Raw genomic sequence first — 21,620 nt, 5'->3', positions numbered from 1 at the left:
ATGTTACACAGTACATTTTTAGTAATTTTGAAAAATTATAACCTCATTAAAAGTGGTATCTATTTCCCCACTCCTTTTTCTTATGACAAGTACCATCACAGATGGCCTAGTAATAGGAAGAAGTTCCCTGTCAAACATAGGAAATGGTGATTTGCTACCAGTAAAAGCCGTATACACTCACCCTGGCTTCACCCAGTTCCCTCCTACTGATGATCTGTCTTTGCTGCGTCTGGAGAACCCTGTTGAACTAGGTCAGTATGGATAACTTTTCTTTAGATTTTGAGCCTTTGCCATACAGTTTTTATCTTCCATCTTGCTTCGTAGTGCTATACGTACTTTTGAGGGCCAATAATTATTTCAAAACTTATATTCTAAGCCACTCTCCCTAAAAGCTGAAGCATGTGCCTAAACAGTTTACTTTTGTATGGTTTTTAAAATTTTTTTAAAACGTTGATTACTTTTGAGAGAGAGATAGAGCGCAAGCAGGGAAGGGGCAGAGAGAGAAGAAGACACAGAATCCGAAGCAGCTCCAGGCTCCAGGCTGTCAGCACAGAGCCCGATGCGGGGCTCAAACTCACCACAAGATCATGACCTGAGATGTAGCCGGCTGCCCAACCAACTGAGCCACCCAGGCGCCCCTGCTTTTGTATGTTTTTACCTAATGGAAGTCCTCCTACCAACTTAACATGGGTCCACATTCAATGAGAAAGTAAATTGTGGGGGGGTGGGGAGCGGAGAGTCACCACTTTCACACCCATGCCTTTCCGTGGATTCCTGGGGCTCTGGGACAGTTTTTCTTCTCTCTTCCAACTCTCTCCTGTGTTTCTGCATTCTTCAGCTGTTCCCCTGCCGATAGACTCACTTCCCTCTTCAATGTCTTTTCAACATATTCATCCTGCAAAACCTCTGTCATGGTTCAGCCCACCATTTGCTTTCAGTGCTTTTGTAACTGAGTCAGTGAGAGAGCATCTAGAACAGTGCTGCTTACTCTTGGCTATGCATTATAATCTCTTGGGTTGCTTATAAAGAACTGTAGGCCAGGAGACCTGGCATCAGTATTGTTGTTGTTGTTGTTGTTGTTGTTGTTGTTGTTGTTCTTATTTTGCTTATTAAATGTTTAAATTTTTTTTTAATGTTTTTATTTTTGAGAGAGACAGAGTGCAAGAGGGGGAGGGGCAGAGAGAGGGAGACACAGAATCCGAAGCAGGCTCCAGGCTCTGAGCTGTCAGCAGAGAGTCAAGCGAGGGGCTCAAACTCACCAGCCGTGAGATCATGACCTGAGCCATCCAGGCACCCCTAATGAGTTTTTATGTTGAGACAATTAATTATAGATTCACATGCAGTTATAGGAAATAGACACACCAATGTACTTTCTACCCTGCTTTCACCAATGGAAACATCTTGCAGGGTATTGACTTTGATACAGAACATTTCTACCACCACAAGTGATACTGTTGCCTTTTTATAGCAATACTCACTTCCTCCTCCCCACCAGACCTCTGGAAACCACTAATCTGTTCTGTTTCTATAGTTTTGTCATTTCAAGAATGTTGTATAAATGGAATTATGCAGAATGTAAACCTTCGGGATTAGTTTTTTTCACTCTGTGTAATGCCCTGGAGATTTATTCATATTGGTCCATGTATCAATAGTTCATTCTTTTTAATTGATGAGTACTTTTCCAAGATATGGATTCATCAAAGTTTCACCATTCATCTGTTGAAGAACACCTTTTTTCCAGCTTTTAGATATTACAGATAAATCTCCTGTGAGCATTTGTGTATAGGTTTTGTGTAAAGAAAATGGAGCAGGACTTTTCATTTCTGTGGGATAAATGCCCATGAGTGCCATCGCTGGGTCATATGGTAGTTGCATTTCAGTTTTATACAAAACTGCCAGACTATCTAGAGTCGTAGAACCATTGTATGTCCCACCAGAGATGTAGGAGTGATCTGGTTTCTTAGCATCCTTATGAGCATTTGCTGTTGTCACTATTTTTTAAAAGCATTCCAATAGGTATATAGTGATATCTTACTATAACTTTAATTTGTATCTCCTTAAGAGCTAATGATACTGAACATCTCTCCATGTGCCTATTTTTGCCTTTTTTTTTTTTTTTAAAGCACTTCAGTGAAATGTCTCTTCATAGCTTTGGTCAATTTTTTTTTTTTTTTTTTTTAAGAGAGAGAGAGGGTACCTATACGTGGCAGGGGAGGGGCAGAGGGAGAGAGACAGAGAGACAGAGAGAGAGAGAGAGAGAGAGAGAGAGAGAATCTTAACACGAGGTTCGATCCCACGACCCTGGGATCATGACCTGAGTTGAAATCAAGAGTCAGACACCCAACTGACTGAGCCACTCAGGTGCCCTAGCTTTTGTCAGTTTTCTAATTGGATTGTTTTTCATATTGTAGAGTTTAAGAATTCTCTATATATTCTAAATACTACTCCTTTGTCGGATAGATGGTTAGCAAATGTTTTCTTCCAGTCTGTAGCTTGTCTCCCAGTCTGTAGACCCTGTTCACAGGGTCTTTCACAAGCATAGATTTTAATTTTGTTAAAGTCCACTTTCTTCATTTTCCTTTTATGGATTTTGCTTCAAGTGTCAAGCCAAAGAACTCCTTGCCTAGCCCCAGATGCTGAACATTTTTTCTTATTTCTCTAAAAATTTTTGTATTTTACATTTAACGTCACCATCCATTTTTAGTTAATTTTTATATAAGGTTTAAGGTTTTGGTCAAGGTTCTTTTTCCTCCCCCAGGATGTCCAATTGTGGCAGCAACATCTGTTGAAGAGGCTGTTTTTCCTCCAATCAGTTGCTTTTGTGCCTTTGTGAAAAATCAGCTGAGCATATTTGTATGGGTCTATTTCTGAGATCTCTATTCTGTCAGTCTATGTCTCTCCCTTTCTCCAGTACTACACTGCCCTGGTTACTGTAGCTGTAGAGTAGGGTTTATATTAAAAAGCGATTGCTCTTAATTTATTTTCTTTCAAGACTGTTTTAGCAATTCGAAGCCCTGTACTTTTCCATGTAGATTTTAAAATAAGCTTATCTCTAAGACACTTGCTGTGATTTTGGTAGGAATTACATTAAATCTATATAGATCACTTTGGGGAGAACTGACATCTTTACTATGATGAGTCAATTCATGAACACAATGTATTTCTCCACTTATTTAGGTCTTCTTTGATTTCTTTCAATAGAATATTGCCATTTTGAGTGCACAGATCCAGTATATGTTTTGCTGAGTATATGCATATCTAAGCATCGCATTTTCTAAACAGTGATTATAAATAGTATTGTTTTTATTTTTAATTTTAAAAAAATTTTTAATGTTTATTTTGTTTTTGAGAGAGAGAGCATGAGCAGGGGAGGGGCAGAGAAAGGGAGACACAGAATCCGAAGCAGGCTCCAGGATCTAAAGCTGTCAGCACAGAGCCTGACATGAGGCTCGAACTCTCAGACCAAGAGATCATGACCTGAAGTGAAGTCCAATAGTAACCTGACTGAGCCACCCAGTCGTCCCAGTAGTATTGTTTTTAATTTTAAATTCTACATTAAATGTGATTGACTTATGTATGTTGATCTTGTGTCCTGGATTTTGCTGAATCCAGATCAGTATTTTATAAACTTCTCCTGGAAATTTCCATGTGCAGCCAAAGTTGAGAACCAGTGCTCTAGAAAAGACCATTGGTGAAGTTTGGTGCCCTTGGAAATTTTCCCCCTTATTTTGTTCTCCAAGGCTCTTGACTTCCACTCAGCACCACCTGGTGTCAACATCAACATGAAACTTTGTGTTCCTCTGCCCCTTAAGTATTTGGTTAGCTTATTTAATCTGTACCCATTCATTTCTGTTCATCGGTAAGAATGAGAAATATCCTTTCTCCCATTAGAAACAATACAATTTCTACCTATGATTTTCATCCTCACCACCTCACCATGGCCATCATGTGAACATTTATGGCCTATTTCTTTCTTGTCTTTTTATACAACTCTATGTGTACTTAAAAAAATTGTAATATACCTATTATAAGGATTTTATCCTGATTTTTCACTTATTATCAGTGTTGCTTCATATTATTAAAATTTCTTTTAAAATGTAATTTTAATGTCTACATAGTAGACTTTTCACAATTCTTATAGTTTCTTTTTTTTAAATTTAAATAATGCTGCATTGACTATTCTTATGTATGTGTTTTTCTAGTTCTAGGATTGCCTTAAGATAAATTTCCCAGAAGTAGAATTGCTAGTTTTAGGGCATAACTATTTTCAAGATTGCTGACATAAGGAATACATAAGTATAAGTCGATACATCCTCTTTTTTTTGGTCCAAAAATGAGGCAATTTCGCAATATCTGTTAATTTCTAAAGTGTGTGCCTCTTGGTCCAGCAGTTCTGTTTTCTACAAATACTGACACTAATGTACAGACTGATAATCTAGGACACTTGGTGCAGTTTTTCAGGGGAAAAAAATTAGTCTAAATGTTTACCAAGGGGATTTAATAAACTGTAGTACATTCACTATTTGATACTGTGTACTACTAAAAATATATTATAAGTCTAGGGGCGCCTGGGTGGCGCAGTCGGTTAAGCGTCCGACTTCAGCCAGGTCACGATCTCACGGTCCGTGAGTTCGAGCCCCGCGTCAGGCTCTGGGCTGACAGCTCGGAGCCTGGAGCCTCTTTCCGATTCTGTGTCTCCCTCTCTCTCTGCCCCTCCCCCGTTCATGCTCTGTCTCTCTCTGTCCCAAAAATAAAAAAAAAATTAAAAAAAAAAATATATTATAAGTCTATATGCAATGATATAGATGATTTGACCATAACCTAGTAAATGAAGAAAATCAGAATAAGAAAAATGGCTGATTAAAAAATATGTTGGTAGAGGGAATATATTTTAGCTCAAGGAAATGTCAGGAATTGATATGATTGAGCAATGATTATATCTATGAAAGTAGCATAATGTAAGATTTGGAATCAGTTGGCATGTGTATAGAAAGAAAAGTAAGAAAAAAAACAAGTTACAGAGCTTTGTGTGATTTTACTAAGAGACAGCAGTAAAAATAAAGAACAAATCACTGAAATAAATGGTCTAGGACAGCAGATATGTTGAAACATGTAAGTGTATAAAAGTCTGAATAAAATTGAAGTCAAACAGCATGGGAGAGCAAACACAGGGACAAATTCAGAGAGAGAGAGAGAGAGAGAGAGAATGTGTGTGTACACACATAAACACATAAACCGACAATATTTATGAATTTTGTAATGATACATACAAATATATACAAATATATTTCATATATATATTCCAATTTTGGTGATAAGAAAAAATGTGAATGTTTAAACATATATCAATCTATTTTATAATATACCTATGAAGATAGACACAAAGATACTTACTAGCTATAAAAATACTTTAAAAGTTTAAATTGCTACAAATGTGGTTTTTCTCCATCCTTCATGTAATACCACTGAAGAGAAAAGATAATTATATTGTTCTGCACTGTCATCTCGTATTCAACAAGGTGATGTTCTGAAGGCATGTAAACAAAAAGGCAGATGCATTTTTTAAAATGGTTACTGGATAAGAAACCATGCAGGGCATGCCTCTATGCGGGGCTTGTGTTTCTGTTGTCCTAGGAAGATATGGTAATACCTGGAATAAAGTGGTAACATGTAAATTGAGGTGATCCCTTCTGAGTAATTAATAGATGGAATCTTCTGGAAGTCTTATTTATTAAATTACAGGGTTAAAATGGGTACTGTCAGATCAAAATTGTTACTTTTAGGGCTATCATTGAAGAGCAAACAGTACAGATAATATCAATCCCATGGACTAAATGATATTTGCCTTTTTCTCATTCTAGGAGAGTTTGTGTCTCTAATCTGTTTGCCAGGGAAATATGATAAAATAAATTTACTTTCCAAATATATGACTGCTGGATGGGGAATAACTGAACCATATCGTGAGTATACTCACTGCCTCTTCCAAGATTAGAATCCAAACAAATATTTGTGGAGTCTAATATATTGTTTACTTATTTTTAATTTTTCTGTATTTTTCATAGGAATGATAGTAGAAAAAGTCTTTTCCACTATGGATCTAAAGGTGACTACTTGGGTTTTATGACATCATATTCATTAGTATTAGTTCACCGATACTTGTAAAAACTTGTGTTAGAAAACATCTAGTGATTTTAGTACCTAGTAAATATTTGTGTGTCTCATTTATATGTAATTTTCCCCCAGCTGCACTGTGAGCACACACACTTGCTTTCACAACAGTATAGGGGCCGCTACTGTGAAAACCTCTACTTAAAGACATGAGCCTATTTCCAAAGATGTGATGCATTTTTCTGAAATCATAGGCTAGTATGAATGGTAAGTGGTGGAAAGATGATGTGAAAATAGTCTGCGTATAGGTCAAACTCATGACTCTGATCTCACATCCTCCATATTCTACAGCTGAGTTAACAAGTTAACAAATATCCAGCAAAATAAAGAATAAGTCAGAATGCAGTTTCAGTTGTCACCTCCAGTGTCAACACTGAAACGTGAAGTCAAGTCAAGAGAATAAGAACACCATGAAACCAATGGGATATAGACTAAATGTGTAAAAACTGAAACGTGTTGTTTGCTTTATCACCAACTGATTTGGGTATAAACTTCCTTTGTCCTTCCATATAGTGATGTCATTTTTCTATTTTCTTGGGACTGTACAAAAAATAAAAGAACCACATGAAGTGGGCTTGCTTTCTTTCTTTCTTTCTTTCTTTCTTTCTTTCTTTCTTTCTTTCTTTCTTTCTTTCGATGGTTCCTGTTGTATAAGTGACCTGGAGTAATAATATGTTTTATACAAATCACTTAACAGCGTCATTACAGTGCGGAGAGAGGAGAATTGGGTGGGACTTAACCCTTGGATATATATGGGCTATTTTTGTCCCATATATTTTGTCCCATATGTTTATGTCCCAGATGTTTTGTCCATAAACATTTTTGTGTTTTTATTCCTTTCCTACTAGAAGACGAATTTTCTAAAACAATGCAGCAGGCAGCTGTACCACTGATCAGTAGTACATCTTGTCGAAGTTACTGGGGACTGGATATTAAAAACACCAATATATGTGGAGGGGCTGCAGGATCATCCTCATGCATGGTAATTCAAGGATGGTGCTGATGAGTGCAGTTTTCTTCTCAGTGTGTCTCATGAATGGGTGTTTGCTGACCACAAAGAGGTATAAGTGCATGGTAGTTGTAAAACGAAAAGTGAGTAGAGGAAGTACATTGCTAAGCTGATGTACTGTCATTGCTAATTTGAAACTCGAAGTGAATGCAATTCTCAAAAGGAATTGCTCATTCATTTGCTTGGGTGACTGTGTGAAATTGATGATGTTCTACTGTTTTTGACCTATAAAAATAATTTATTATGTCTCAACTTCACAGCTGAATTAGACCACTCAGAGCATCTACTTCTAGTAGCATTGAAAATATAAAGATATTTTAATGTAACTCAAAGCCATAATTTCGTGATTTATATTAAGTAGATGCTTGAAACTTTCTGCAAGACACAGTCTGTTGTCAGCATTAAATGACTTTGTGTTTAATGTACCTTTTAGCCTCCTTTTGAGAATAGAGGTTTCAATCTGATTCAGAGATCTGTAATATCCACCAACTGCCTATTTGCCTCTGCTGTCGTGAGCAGTAATGAGAGGTGGCAGAATGACTTACGCACTGTCTGATCACCTCTGCGGTGGAGGTGAGCATCCATTATGAATTGTGCAGCCAGAAGAACTTCTCTTTTTGCCGGTTGCAGGGAGATTCGGGAGGCCCTCTGCAGTGCGTGCAGGACGGACAATACAAGCTCATCGGTATCGTGAGCTGGGGCAGCAGTAACTGCCAGCCCACTGCACCAACAGTCTTTGCCAGAATTTCTGCCTACAGGGACTGGATCACATCTGTCACTGGAGGGGAAGTGTGATCACTAAAGAGTAGCATGATGGTGCTCTGTCTCTCTCTGTCCCAAAAATAAATAAAAAAACGTTGAAAAAAAAAAAATTTAAAAAAAAAAAAAAAAAAAAAAAAAAGAGTAGCACGATGGAACTCTGTTCATAAATGGGAAAGGAAGTACCTAACAGCATCTCTGAAAAATAAGTCTCTGGTCAGTGTTAAAAGACCCAGTGACCCTTCCTCCAACCCTTGTCACAGAGGAGCTTGGATTTGGTGTGTACATGCATTTAATATTAAACATTGAGGGGCGCCTGGGTGGCGCAGTCGGTTAAGCGTCCGACTTCAACCAGGTCATGATCTCGCGGTCCGTGAGTTCGAGCCCCGCGTCAGGCTCTGGGCTGATGGCTCGGAGCCTGGAGCCTGTTTCCGATTCTGTGTCTCCCTCTCTCTCTGCCCCTCCCCCGTTCATGCTCTGTCTCTCTCTGTCCCAAAAATAAATAAAAAAAAAAAAACGTTGAAAAAAAAAACATTGAACACAGAAAGATAATGTTGATTCATGCCTCCTGGGAATTTATAATCTGAAATGTCATTAAATTCATATTTAGTATGCCATGTATATGTCATTATTTGAATACAATCATATACACTTGTACTATTTTTCTAGTTTGGTAAAAATTAGAATATACAAGCAAATGTTATTCAGTCCATATAATTCTTAATTTCCCTCACACACAACAGTGCACTGAGTACAGTGAGATAGGAACCATGCCTCTAAGTTTCAGAATTTCAATGAACAATGGACATTTAAGGAATTATTTATCAGGCTTACCACTTGATTTTTAAATTTTTTAGATCAAATGTTAGGATATTTCAATTGTTTACAAAGCAATTCATCTGAACTTCAGTTAACCAATATGCTCATCTTTCTAAGTTGTAGCTAAGAATAAGGGAGAAGGAACTAAGGGAGGTCCCTGAGCCAGAAGACTGAATGAAATCCACCACAGAAATATGTAATATAGAATGAGAGCCTGTAGCAACTTTTTTTTCTTATTTTATATATTTCCACCCAAAATTTATCATTTGGTTTCCAAGATTATAGCATTCAGAAACAGAGTATAGTTCAACTTTAGGTAAGCACATATATAACCCCATGAAAGAGCAACTCATAAGGAGATAGGCAATATATTTTCTCATTCTCTCTCTGATCTTTCTTTCCCTTTCTGTCATTTCTTTGTCCTCAGCCCACACACTCTCTTTCAATCCCTGCTCTCTTTTGCAAATGCTACAAAGGGGAAGTATTATAAATATCCTAGTATTTGGTAAAAACTTCTTCCGTGGACATTGTTCTAAACTGCCTGCATTGATTTCAATTATGCTCTTTGACAGGGTCTCTGAGTAAAATGGATGATGAGATTTGCAATGGGGATTCTCTAGTTCTTCCGTTAATCTATTTTGTACGATTTTTACTTTGTCTCTTGTTGAATTTCTTTTTTTTTTTTTATCAGATTACATTAAAAGGGATTAAAGATGGGCTGTATTAAAGTGTCAGTCTGGTACACCTGGGTGGTTCAGTCGGTTAAGCATCTGACTTTGGCTCAGGTCATGATCTTGCAGCTTGTGACTTCGAGCTCTGCGTCAGGCTCTGTGTTGACAGCTCAGAGCCTGCACCCTGCTTTGCATTCTGTGACTCCCCCTCTCCCTCTGCTCCTTCCCTGCTTGCTCTCTCTCAAGAAATAAATAAATGTTAAAAAAAAAATTTAAAGTGTCCTGTCTACAGCCTTTTTTGCTTCACAGTGAGATTTGCTAGTGGTTAATTTTGGTGCTGGCACAATCTCCATTGTGACCTCCAGGGACAGTGACCTGGTGGTGGTGATACTTCAGGGCTCTGTCAGCAAAGGATATGGGATTAGCATTCTATGTACCACCTCGGGAAACTGCCTGATTTTCCTACAAGGGTCAGAAGCTATTTGGTGCTCTCTTTTCAGCTTCAGTTGGCAATAATTTTTAAATTCTTCCATATTTAATCTTTTCTGTATTAGAGAGGCCTCTTAGACTGTTGTACTTGCCCTGCCTCTGGCTGAAAGCCAATTCAATTGAGGAAGGGCATACACTTTCTTACTTTGACCTTCTTTGCAAGAACTCTCCTGTTTACATTGCAAGGTCAAGCTATAGGTGTGCCAGATTGCAATCAACACTATGTAAATTGATACAGTAGGTATATAGCCAAATTTAAAGAAATTAGAAACCTAATCACCTAATTTTCCATGTATGTATTTAAAAATATCATTTTTGAGCCCCTACTATGTGGCAAATAGAGGCAACCAGAAAGAAGTTTCCCTCATCTTTAGACTCTCATTACAATGGAAAAGAATGATACACAAAGATAATTACCATTCAACATGGCAGCCTGAGAGAGAACAACCGATACTTTCTGCAGGAATGGGTGATGGTTTTGCAGAAGTAATATTTGAGCTCAAGTATTAGTTGGTTTTTTTGTTTTAAAGTGATACATGCCAATCACTTATGTTAAAGAAATCTGTATCAAACTATTTTCCTATTGACAACTCTACATACTCTGAATTTCTCCTGTCATTTATGTTTTTGGAAAATGTGTTCATTCTTTTTATTTTGAGAGGGAGAGAGTGTGCAAAAGAACGGGGGAAGGGCAGAGAGCGAGAGAGAGAAATATCAGTGCCGAGCCTGACGTGAGCTTAATCTCACAAACCGTGAGATCACGACCTGAGCCGAGATCAAGAGCTGGACGCTCAACTGACTGAGCCACCCAGCTACCCCAAATGTGTTCATTCATAAGCCAGAAATTGCATGACTTCATTTCTTCTCACCACCTCCACCTTGTTTCTTTCATATGATTTTCAGCAGTCTAGTTCCAGTGTTTCATGCATGTTGTCAGTTCAAGAGTCAACAATATTAAGTCTAACAAGTATCTAATTCTCACCAAAGATCAATAATGTTTGGCACTGGTCTTGATTTCATCTTGGTCTTTGCTGTATTGTCACAAGATTATCACTCTCATTCTTCTTTTCCCTGCAGATATTTACAAACTAAGAATAAATCATCAAATTGTCAAATAATGGCAACACAAACAATTGCTGGGAGCAAAACATCTAAAATCTCTTAAAAAGAGGCAGAATAGGGGCCCCTGGGTGGCTAAGTGAGTGGAGCATCCAACTCTTGATTTTGGCTCAGGTTATGATCTCTCATGGTTTGTGAGTTCGAGCCCTACATGGGGCTCTGCGCTGATGGCATGGAGACTTCTTGGGATTCATTCTCTCTCTCTCTCTCTCTCTCTCTCTCTCTCTCTCTCTCTCTTTCTCTCGCTCTCAAAATAAACTTAAAAAAAAAAGAGGGGTACCTGGTGGCTCAGTAGGTTAAGCAACCGACTTCAGCTCAGGTCATGATTTCATGGTTCATGGATTTGAACCCCACACTGGGCTCTGCACTCACAGCACAGAGCCTGCTTCAGATCCTCTGTTTCCCTCTCTTTCTCTGCAGTTCCCCTGCTTGTGCACTCAATCTCTCTCTCTCTCTCTCTCAAAAATAAACATAAAAAAAAAAGTAAGAAAAAGGCAGAATATAGTGGGAGAATTTTAACAGAGGTTAAAAGCTATAGTCATTAAGACAGCGATTATAATATTGCTGCAGAGATTGACCGATGGAACAGAATACAAAAGCAAGGAACAATGCCTTTCTGCATTCTCCAAAATTGGCAAACAGTTGCATAGTATGACAATATAAATATAATGAGAATGTGGAGCAAGCGGAATCTCCTCACTGCTGGTGGGGCTGGGGAGTAATCAGGAACTCCAGCTTTGGAAGACTGAGACATGATCAGGAAAATTGAAGATGCCAGTGTCCTCTGAGTCTGCAATTCTACCCCTAGGTGTATGCCCTAGGGAATTGTCTTCAACCATGGCTGCAATAAGATGTAAAATCTGGAGCTTTTTAAAGCTCCTGGCATGATTGTAATGTGCAGTCGGGTTTGAGACAGCGTCATAGAGGAAATGAGGCAACCATGACCAGTGAACATGTACAAGAATGTTTACAGAAATGTAAGTATCAGCAAAATGCTGGAATTCTGAATACCCCATATAGAAGCATGGATAATCAAAATGTGGTATACTCATGTAGGAGTAAAAAATAGAAAACAGTCCACAGGCTCTTTAGGTGAATCTTAGAAACAATGCTGAACTTAAAACGCAAATTTCAAAAGATTAGGTGCCATTGTAAAGCTTAGAAACCAGCAAATTTAAACATTATTTTGCTTAGGCTTACATCATATATGGTTAAAAAAAAACAGGGAATGTAGCCCAGTATTTGGAGTAGTGGGAAGGCAGTAAGATATGCTGGAGGAACCACACACAAGTCATTTCAATGCTATTAATAATTTTCTAGTTGAGTGGTGGCTTCATGGATATTATCTTACTTCATAACTTATATATGCTTCTGTATATATCAAATACACCATGTAAATCTACTTAAAGGCCTTTTTAAATTTTATTGCATTATTGTATATTCTTCCAGTGTTTTTGTGCAAATAAATGCAAACATGAATGCATATTTTTATTTTCTCCCATTAAACACAAGAATAACGTGTAAATTGTTCTAAACTTGGTTTTTCCATTTGATCATACAGGCTGGAGATCTTTCCATATCACTGTGGTTTTTAAAATATTTTTATTGAAGTATAATTACCATACAATGTTATATCAGCTTCAGGTGTACAGTATAATGATGCAACAATTCTATACATTGATCAGTGTACTCTGAATCTGTTTTATCTCATTCATCCCCCTCCCCAACTTAAGGCCATTTTAATTACACTAGTTCCTCAGGGTAGAACTTATCCTTCTGTCCGGTTAATTAGAATGTTCCACATACATCTAGAGCATTAAACCCTATCATTTTTCTGTGATTTCCTTTGTCTAGAACATGAATTGCTCTTGTGACTTGTATTTGCTGATGTCACTTTTAACAGTCAGCCTATTAATTTTTCTTAGTTAATGCTGGCAGTTACATTTTGTACTATCCATTCTCTTCTAGGGAAAAAGGGTTTAAAATGTGTCTGAATATCTTCTGAATGCCAGACATTACCTGATATTTCCATTGGGTTCCTTTAATTATTCAAGCTAATCTTTATGAAAATGTTTTGAATGTGATATTAATAACCCCTGGGCTATTAATATAGCCCAGGGCATAGGGATTAAGTGTTGGTTCTGAAGCCAGACTTCTTGGGTTCAAATTCCAGCTCTATCATTAATCAGTGTTATGACTGGGCAAATTAGCCTTGTTGTATTTCTAATTCCTCATCTATAAAATGGAAGTAATAAAAGAAACCTATTCATAGAGATATCCTATAGTTAAAGGAGTTCATAAATTTAAAACACTTAAAAGAGTAGCTGACTCCTGGTAAACTTTCAATTCATGTGATTATTATCTTGTGCATTTTCCTAAAATAAAGCTTTTAAAGAGGATTCCCCACACCCTGAATCCTTTAAAAATATTTTTGTACAAAAGGGAACAATTAAAAGTTTAAAAAGTGAGCCTCAAACTCATTATGCTAAGTGAAAGAATCCCGTTGCAAAAGACTGTAATTCCACTTACATGAAGTGTCTTAAAAATACACTTATTGAGACAGCAGAACAATGGCTATCTATGGCTATGGGTGAGAGCAGGAGATAACAAAATGGGGGTGATGAAAATGTCCTAAAATTGGATTATGGCAATGATTGCACAACTCCATAAATTTTCTAAAATCATTGAATTGTACACAGCCTTTTTCAAGTAGTTTCAGAGTTCTTAATTGCTTTAATAACTTTTATCAGGATGGGTCAAATCTGATTAAACTCTGATAGTTGAATGTGGCCAAAATCCAGCAATAAACTGTTACATGTGGCAGGAAGAGACTGTCATATATTACTTGGGGAAAGGTTGATTTTATTAAGACTTGCTCTTTGAGATATAAGTATCTATATATCTTTTCAGTTACTCATTTCTTTATGTCTCCACGTCTTTTTCAATAATTCTCTTTCTTATCCCTAAAGGATTTAATTGGGGAATGACATCAGGCTACCTTAATAGCTTTCTGTGTGCCAACTACTTTACATATATTAATTTAATTCTAAGCCCAATCGTATCAGAAAGGCATCGTCTCTCCCATTTTACCAATGAGGAGATTGAAGCAAGAGACGTTAAGTGATTTGTTTTATATTAAAAATTTTTTAATGTTTATTTATTATTGAGAGAGCATGAGCATGTTTAAACAGCTAGTTTCACAGCAGAATTAGCACATAGGTTTTGATGATTGCAGACCTTAATCACCATATGACAACGATGAGTGTTTTCAGAGGACAGACAACACTAGTGTACGTGTGGAGTTTGAACTAGGGAAATGACACTGGAAGCAGGGAGATACTGGAGTGGGGCCAGCTTCATGCACACATTTGGACATGTGAATGAAAATAAAATGTAGAGGTAAAAATAAGGCTTATATGTAATAGGGAGGTTCTGTTTTCAGAGGTCAAAAATAGTGAAAATTTCTTTGAATCTATTAGGAATTACTTGCCAGATGCTAATTAAAAAGACTTTACTGCAGTAGCTTGAAGGAATTAGGATTTTATTCTCTTCCCTAAATGAAGTCAGGAAACTAGGAGGCAGCTCTACAGCTATGATAGCCTGAGGCTTTTTCTGTCTTCCTCCTCCATCATCTTCAGTGTATGAATTCAATCCATAAGCCATAAAATTGTTGCTGGGGTCAGGCCATCACACCCACATTCCAAGCAGAGAAGAGGGAAGGTAAGGAGTAAAGAGAACAAATGGCTTTCATAGAAGTCCTACTCAGGGGCGCCTGGGTGGCTCAGTCGGTTGGGTGTCCGACTTCGGCTCAGGTCATGATCTCACGGTCCGTGAGTTCGAGCCCCGCGTCGGGGTCTGTGCTGACAGCTCAGAGCCTGGAGCCTGTTTCGGATTCTGTGTCTCCATCTCTCTCTGACCCTCCCCTGTTCATGCTCTGTCTCTGTCTCAAAAATAGATAAATGTTAAAAAAAAGTCCCACTCAATGAGTTTTACTTACATATCTGCCCACCCTGCTTGACAAGCTTGTGAATGTAGTTCTTCATTTGAGTTTATTGTCCAGGGTTCTGGAACTAAATGAGAAAAGAGTATTTAAGCAACCAGAAGTCTCCCCCACTTCCTAATTATCATACATTGCTTTTAATTTTACTTAATTTTAATTTATACCTTTTAAAGAAATAAATGCAAAGAAATAGTGCTAATTAAAAAAAACCAATACTGTGGTTGTATAAAGCAAAAAGTATAATTTTTTTAATGTTTGTTTATTTTTGAGAAAGAGAGCATGAGGGGGGGAGAGGCGAGAGAGAGGGAGACACAGAATCCAAAGCAGGCTCCAGGCTCTGAGCTATCAGCACAGAGCCGGACACGGGGCTCAAACCACAAATCATGAGATCATGACCTGAGTCGAAGTTGGACACTCAACTGACTGAGCCACCCAGGGGTCCCAAAATATAATTCTTTATTTCCCTGCTGTCCTTGTCCCATTTCCTCTTAATGTTTATAAAGTCCAGAAGATATTATATAACAATAGGAGTATAAGAATGAAATAACAGAGAAAATAGAAAAGAGAAATTAAGAAAATAAGAAAACTTCCTAGAACCAAAGGACATGAGTTGTCAGGCTGAAATGAGCCACTGGATACACTGCACACCAATGAAGATGTGGATCCATATCAGACACATCACTGAAATTTAAGAGTACTAAGGACAAGAAAATGATGTAAGATTTCGGAGAAAAAGAGGTCTCACACAATAGGTCAGGGATCTGAGTGGCTTTAAACTTCTCATTGGGAACATTTAAAGCAAATTTTACTATGGGGACCTCTCCACTGGACTTCTTAAGTATGCCTGTGACAGAACTGCATTTTCCTGAAGGATGATCCAAGAGAGAGCAAGGAGGAAGGCACACTGTCCATTATGGCCTTTGCTAGTGCATTTAAAGCTTTATCATAATTAAATCTTTTCAATTTTTCCCTGACAAATCTCATAGCTTAACTGAATCAAAACTATTTGTTTGGTGTATAGACAAAAAGAAAAATATGGGAATGGTACTAATCTCTCAGCCTCATATTTTTCCACCTTTTGCCTCCAAAGGGAAGACTCCAATGGATTCCTATGCGTTCAACATGGAGTTGGCTTATGACAGACTGATGTTAGTGGTTTCTCCTAACTCAGGCTCAGCGATCTGCAACACTGCTATTATGGGAATACCAAGGGGGATCGGTGTGTTCTAGAACATCACCCTTATAGGATGGAAGTGATATCCATTGGGCAGCAGCCCCAATCTGTGTCAAAGACTCCCATCTTTAAGGGGGTCCCCCCCAATGTAAATACCCTCCATTAGAGGAAAATCAACTTCTGACCAAGCTTACTCCCTCAAATCCTACTTCAGGAGGAAGTGTGTGTAGGGTAAGGGAGAATGCTTATGTCTCACTGGCTTCTTTCCTTCTAAGACCCAGACAGAAAGGAGAGGCCCTTACTACTGATGGCTCAACTATCCTTTTCTTAGGAAAACAAGTTTAACAAATAAAAGAATTTGCCAAGTTAGGTTCTTTTGAACAGTGATAGTAAGGTATATATTTTTTAGTCAAAGCATCTCTATCCTGACCATATATTATTTATATATTTAGATGTTCATGTATTTTTGACCTGATATGAAAATTACCTTGTAGGGACACATCCCATATATAGGATGGAAATTATTTCATCTTTTTAGCTCAACATCAATGTTAGATAATTATACCATAAAATGGAAAAATATCTTATGCTCTGCTCAATTGAAAGTTGATTTTTTTTTTCTCTCATAGCATACTGTTATTTCCCCCTTTTTATGTACTTATGCCAGTTTGCCCATGTACATAAAAATTATGCAAACAAAGACACACAGATACAAATATACTTGCTCCTAGATATTCTCTTCCAAAGTTCATCTGGATTATGAATTTATAAATATTAACATCAACAGGTGAAAATTAGGTAGTGATTGTTATAGGGGTTATCAGACATTTGGTCTGGAAAGAAATTTGACTTTGAAAGCTTTTGGATGAGACACATATGCAGATAGCCTGACTCCTGAAGGCATCTGAGTTTGATGGGTGATAAAGCTTGCAGACATTTCTATTTATGTCATATTATTGAAATCAAAATTTGGGGGCACCTGGATGACTCAGTCATTTAAGTGTCCAGGTCTTGATTTCGGCTCAGGCCATGATCTTGTGGTTCATGGGTTCAAGCCCCTAGTTGGACTCTGCATTATCTGTGTGGAGTCTGTTTGGAATTCTCTCTCTCTCTCTCTCTCTCTCTCTCTCTCTCTCTCTCTCTCAGAATAAATAAAAATAAAAATAAAAATAAAAGATTTTGGGGCACCTGGGTGGCTCAGTCGATTAAGTGACTGACTTTGGCTCAGGTCATGATCTTGCGGTTTGTGAGTTCAAGCCGTGTGTCAGGCTCTGTGGGTACAGCTCAGAGCCTGGAGCCTGCTTCAGATTCTGTCTCCCTCTCTCTCTGCCCCTCTCCTGTTCACACCCCATCTCTCCCTTTCCCTCTCTCTCTCAAAAATAAATAAGCATCAAATAAATAAATAAATAAATAAATAAAAGATTTAAAATAAATTTTGCCTACCTACAGTATGTGAGTTAAATATGCTGTCTCTTTTTAACTTAGAGTATTTATTACATTATGACCTAGGCACTTATATAAAGAATTTCATCTGCTATTAGGAGGAAATTAGTAATGTTTTTAAAAGCTTTAGGAAATAGGGGCACCTGTGTGGCTCAGTCGATTAAGTGACTGACTTCGGCTCAGGTCATGATCTTGCAGTTTGTGAGTTCATGCCCTGTGTCAGGCTCTGTGGGTACAGCTCAGAGCCTGGAGCCTACTTCAGATTCTGTCTCCTCTCTGCTCCTCCCCTGCTCACATTCTGTCTCTCTCTCAAAAATAAATAAATATTTAAAAAATAAAAGCGTTAAGAAATATAAAAGAGCTACAATTTATTTTAAAATATTGAGAGTTCACAAAAAACAGCTAATCAAATAGATGAGACAATACATCTATGATGCAAAGATGAAAAATATTAGTCAAAGAATGTTTGGAAATGAAAAGCAAAACACCAACTCAAATGTTGTAATCAATGTAGAGAATATTATATAAAATCTGTATTTCAGCTGGATGTTTTTGTGTTAAAATTTATTGAAGACCATAATAAAAAATGTTGCATACACATAATACATTATTAATAACTATTAAAATAAATAGTTTACTACTAACTATTAAGATAAATGACACCAGCCACGGTCATATATTTGTTTTTGGGCTTATTATTTGGTAACTGTATACCCCAATGTAGTATGAATTCCACAAGAATTGTCTGCTTTGTCACTAGGTCATGTTCTGTACTTAACACACCACTTGTCATAAAGAAGGTACTCAGCGAATCTTTGATACATGAATGGCCAGGTCACAGGTTTAATTGAGTGATCTATGGTCCCTATGATCTATTATTAGTCATACTGAAATGTTGCACAATGCTTTATAGATATTGGTGTTAAGTCTACTGAAACAGAGATATTAAATGGCAGATAGTGCCACTATAAACATACTGAAAATATTTATCCATTAGCTGACATACCAAGTTTAAACTTGGCACATGAAAAATGATTTTTAAGTCCTAACTTGGTAGGTGATAAAATTATTTAAGAGTGTAAAGCACAATGTTTGAAAATGTAAGTACACAATTTGAGTATAACATTGATAATCATGTATAATAGAAGCAAATAAAAATGAAGGCACCTGGTGTATAGCACGAAACTAAGAATATTTTATAAAAGGAACTGTCTGATCATGAGGACTGGTAGTAAGAAGGGGGAGGAGACACAGGATTCTAAACTGATTGAATCTAACGTTAGTGGTACCCTTGACTTTCCTACGCATAGAAGGGATGAAAAAGCTTTGGGGATAATAAGATCCACTTGGAATATATCGAATTTGAGGTGTTTGTGGGGCATTTGTATATCTATCTATCTATCTATCTATCTTAATTTTACTAACTTGCTAAAACTTTTACTCAAACTATAAAGAAAAAAAAAGCAACATGAAAACACCTTTTGAGCATCTGTACAAATATAGGTTATTTAGGGGCGCCTGGATGGTTCAGTCAGTTACGCATCCGACTTCGGTTCAGGTCGTGATTTCGTGGTTTGTGGGTTTGAGCCCTGCTTTGGGCTCTGTGCTGACATCTCAGAGCCTGGAGCCTGCTTTGGATTCTGTGTCTCTCTCTCTCTCTGCCCCTCCCCACTTGTTGCATGCACTCTCTCTGCCTCTCCCTGTCTCTCTCAAAAATAAACATTAAAATAAATTTAAAAAAAAAGTACAGGTTGTTTAGCACCAGTTTAAATCCCCAATTTAAAACCTATTTCCCAATTCTCTTCTGCAGGTAATATATAATGTAATGTTTTTGTGTTAAGCAAATTGTTTCACAGATATAACACCCACCACCAATAACATAGGATTAAATATTCACCTCATTTTGAAGTTAAGCTGAGTTTCAATCTTCAGGGGAAATTAATTTTGTCTTCATTTGGTAGTCTGGAAAATGGTGAGTTGTTTTTTAAATAAGGAGGATCAAACTAGTCAGTTTTGCTATACTGGGAATTCCAACCCTTAGGGGTCAGCTGTTATCGTGAAAGCAGACTCCTCTGGAGACCAGGGACCAGATGTAACTAGTGAACAACAGCTAGCTAGCTTCCATGCAAGCAAGAGCCCATATAATCTTAGACCCACAAAGAAGGATGGTCTGCTGGTACCTTTGTGGCTAAGGTTAAAGAAACAGTTTAGATATTTATTAACTCACTTAGATCTCATAACAACCACATGAAATTATTATTATCGCGTCATTTTTCAGATAAGGAAACGAGATGAAATGATGTGCCCATAAATGGTTGAACCGGAATTTTAACCCAGGAAATCCTAGTTAAAATTTAGCACCAGTTCCTAAAGCTCTAAGCTCTTACCCACTACAGTAAGCTTCTTCTTAAATATGTGAAGGACTAACCCTGACATGAAAAGTCTGGAAATGAAATTGCATCAGTGGAAACACTTTATCTGCTTTTATATTCTGGGATAGTTTCAATTTAGTGAAATTTCGTTTGAAAAAGCGAGTCTAAATGTTCTTGACGTGAGGAAATAAGGAGGCCAATACAGAAGTCACAAAATATGATGCGGATTGTACTGATACGCATTAGGGTTGCAAATGATAAAACCTGTGCCCAAGTCTGTCATTAGTGATGAAGCACTCTATGAGGCGTTGAGATTCATTCTGTGGCCCCTAAGTGTCATTACAAAGGTAACCCATTCCTTCCCGGAGAAGTTGATTCCTTATTGGCCACGTGGTTACACCTAAAATACATTTCAACCTCTGTTCTGTTTAGCCACACCCCTTTCATATCGACCACACCTGTTGATTCACAAAGCGCTCCGTAAGCAAAGGGAATATCGCGAGAACTCTACATTGTCTCCCATCTGACGTTTTCAGCGGTGGTTGTCGCTTTTGTTCTCGCGATATTTTCGGGTGAACGGGAGCCCGGCGGCCCGGGCTTCTGCGAAACATGGCGGTCGGCTGGTACCATAACACAAGGTAAAATACTGAAAGCCCGCCGGGTGATGTTCTCCCGATTGTTCCAAGGCTGTTCCGGTAGTGAATGCGGTTAAGGGGGCTAAGAGTCTGTCATGGGGTTGGTTCCCTGTCTTCATCACTGTCTTTTGGTGAGAGGGCCGGACTGGGGAGCCGCTCCACCTCCCCCGGGGGCGTTACTGGCAGGACCCTGGGCAGCGCAGCGCGGGGGAGCTCCCTTCTTCTCAGTCGGGTGTCTGTGCGCTGTCTTGCAACCGGAAGGAGTTTAAGTGCTTCTCCGATAGCTGCTAACCCTGACCCATTGCTTCTCGCTCTGCCCTGTGCCCCGGTGGCTCCTCTCGTCATCAGGGAGAAAGGTCCCGCGTTGTGAAGACCAGCCGGATCGTGTCCCTATCTTCCCAGGTGTCTGGCTCCCCACCCCCATTCAGACCAATACCAAATTCTTGGCAGCAAGTTGCTCTCTTTCAGAAAGACCGAGGTCTTGGCCTCGTCTCCAGAGTTTCGCACGCCGCCTGGGGGAATGAGAAAGGGGCAGGTCTGGCAAGATGCTTTAGGAGAGACTGGTCTGAGTGTAACTACTTTTCTTAAACCCTCGAGGTTTAAGAAACCCTCGGAAGGTAACTTGTCAATTCGTGGTAGAGAATAGCCTTGGATATAGCTTATATATAGAGTTGATAGGTCATTGTTTGAGAAAACATGTTTAGGTAATTTTTGTATTTGGGATTTAGTGCCCTCGAACTTCATGCAAAGTTACATAATGTCTGTTAAAATGTTGCAAGACTGGCTTTCAGAGGCAATTAAAGATACCTTTAAAAACAGGAGTTATTAATATGTTTGAAGTTGTATTTAAGTAATTGCCTAGCCTGATACATAAACTCTAAAATTCAGGAGGTTTGCTTGTTTTGTTTATTGATATCTTTAAGTTGGTGCAGTTATTCCAGTTCGAAAAACATGAAAAAAAA

At 38.1% G+C, this 21,620-nt stretch overlaps 2 protein-coding genes across 3 annotated transcripts in view; both read left to right on the top strand.

The window, feature by feature from the left end:
* Positions 1 to 7,996, top strand: part of OVCH1 (ovochymase 1) — an 81,602-nt gene extending 73,606 nt beyond the window's left edge. The window contains exons 30-33 of the mRNA XM_078449211.2: positions 91 to 251; positions 5,862 to 5,960; positions 7,017 to 7,150; positions 7,808 to 7,996. Coding sequence (XP_078305337.2) covers positions 91 to 251; positions 5,862 to 5,960; positions 7,017 to 7,150; positions 7,808 to 7,972 — 559 coding nt within the window. The 3' untranslated portion in view covers positions 7,973 to 7,996. The remainder of the gene's footprint in view (positions 1 to 90; positions 252 to 5,861; positions 5,961 to 7,016; positions 7,151 to 7,807) is intronic.
* Positions 7,997 to 20,530: 12,534 nt separating this feature from the next.
* Positions 20,531 to 21,620, top strand: part of ERGIC2 (ERGIC and golgi 2) — a 41,470-nt gene continuing 40,380 nt past the window's right edge. The window contains exon 1 of one of the 2 annotated variants that reach the window (XM_060658030.2): positions 20,531 to 20,661. The gene's annotated coding sequence lies outside the window, so the exon portion shown is untranslated. The remainder of the gene's footprint in view (positions 20,662 to 21,620) is intronic. The other variant, XM_060658029.2, reaches the window with a different exon arrangement.

This window comes from Panthera onca, chromosome B4, assembly GCF_046562875.1.
Source record: "Panthera onca isolate mPanOnc1 chromosome B4, mPanOnc1 haplotype 2, whole genome shotgun sequence".
NCBI lineage: Eukaryota > Metazoa > Chordata > Mammalia > Carnivora > Felidae > Panthera > Panthera onca.
Note: the sequence above shows the minus strand (reverse complement) of the source record. Positions and strands in the feature narration are given on the sequence as shown.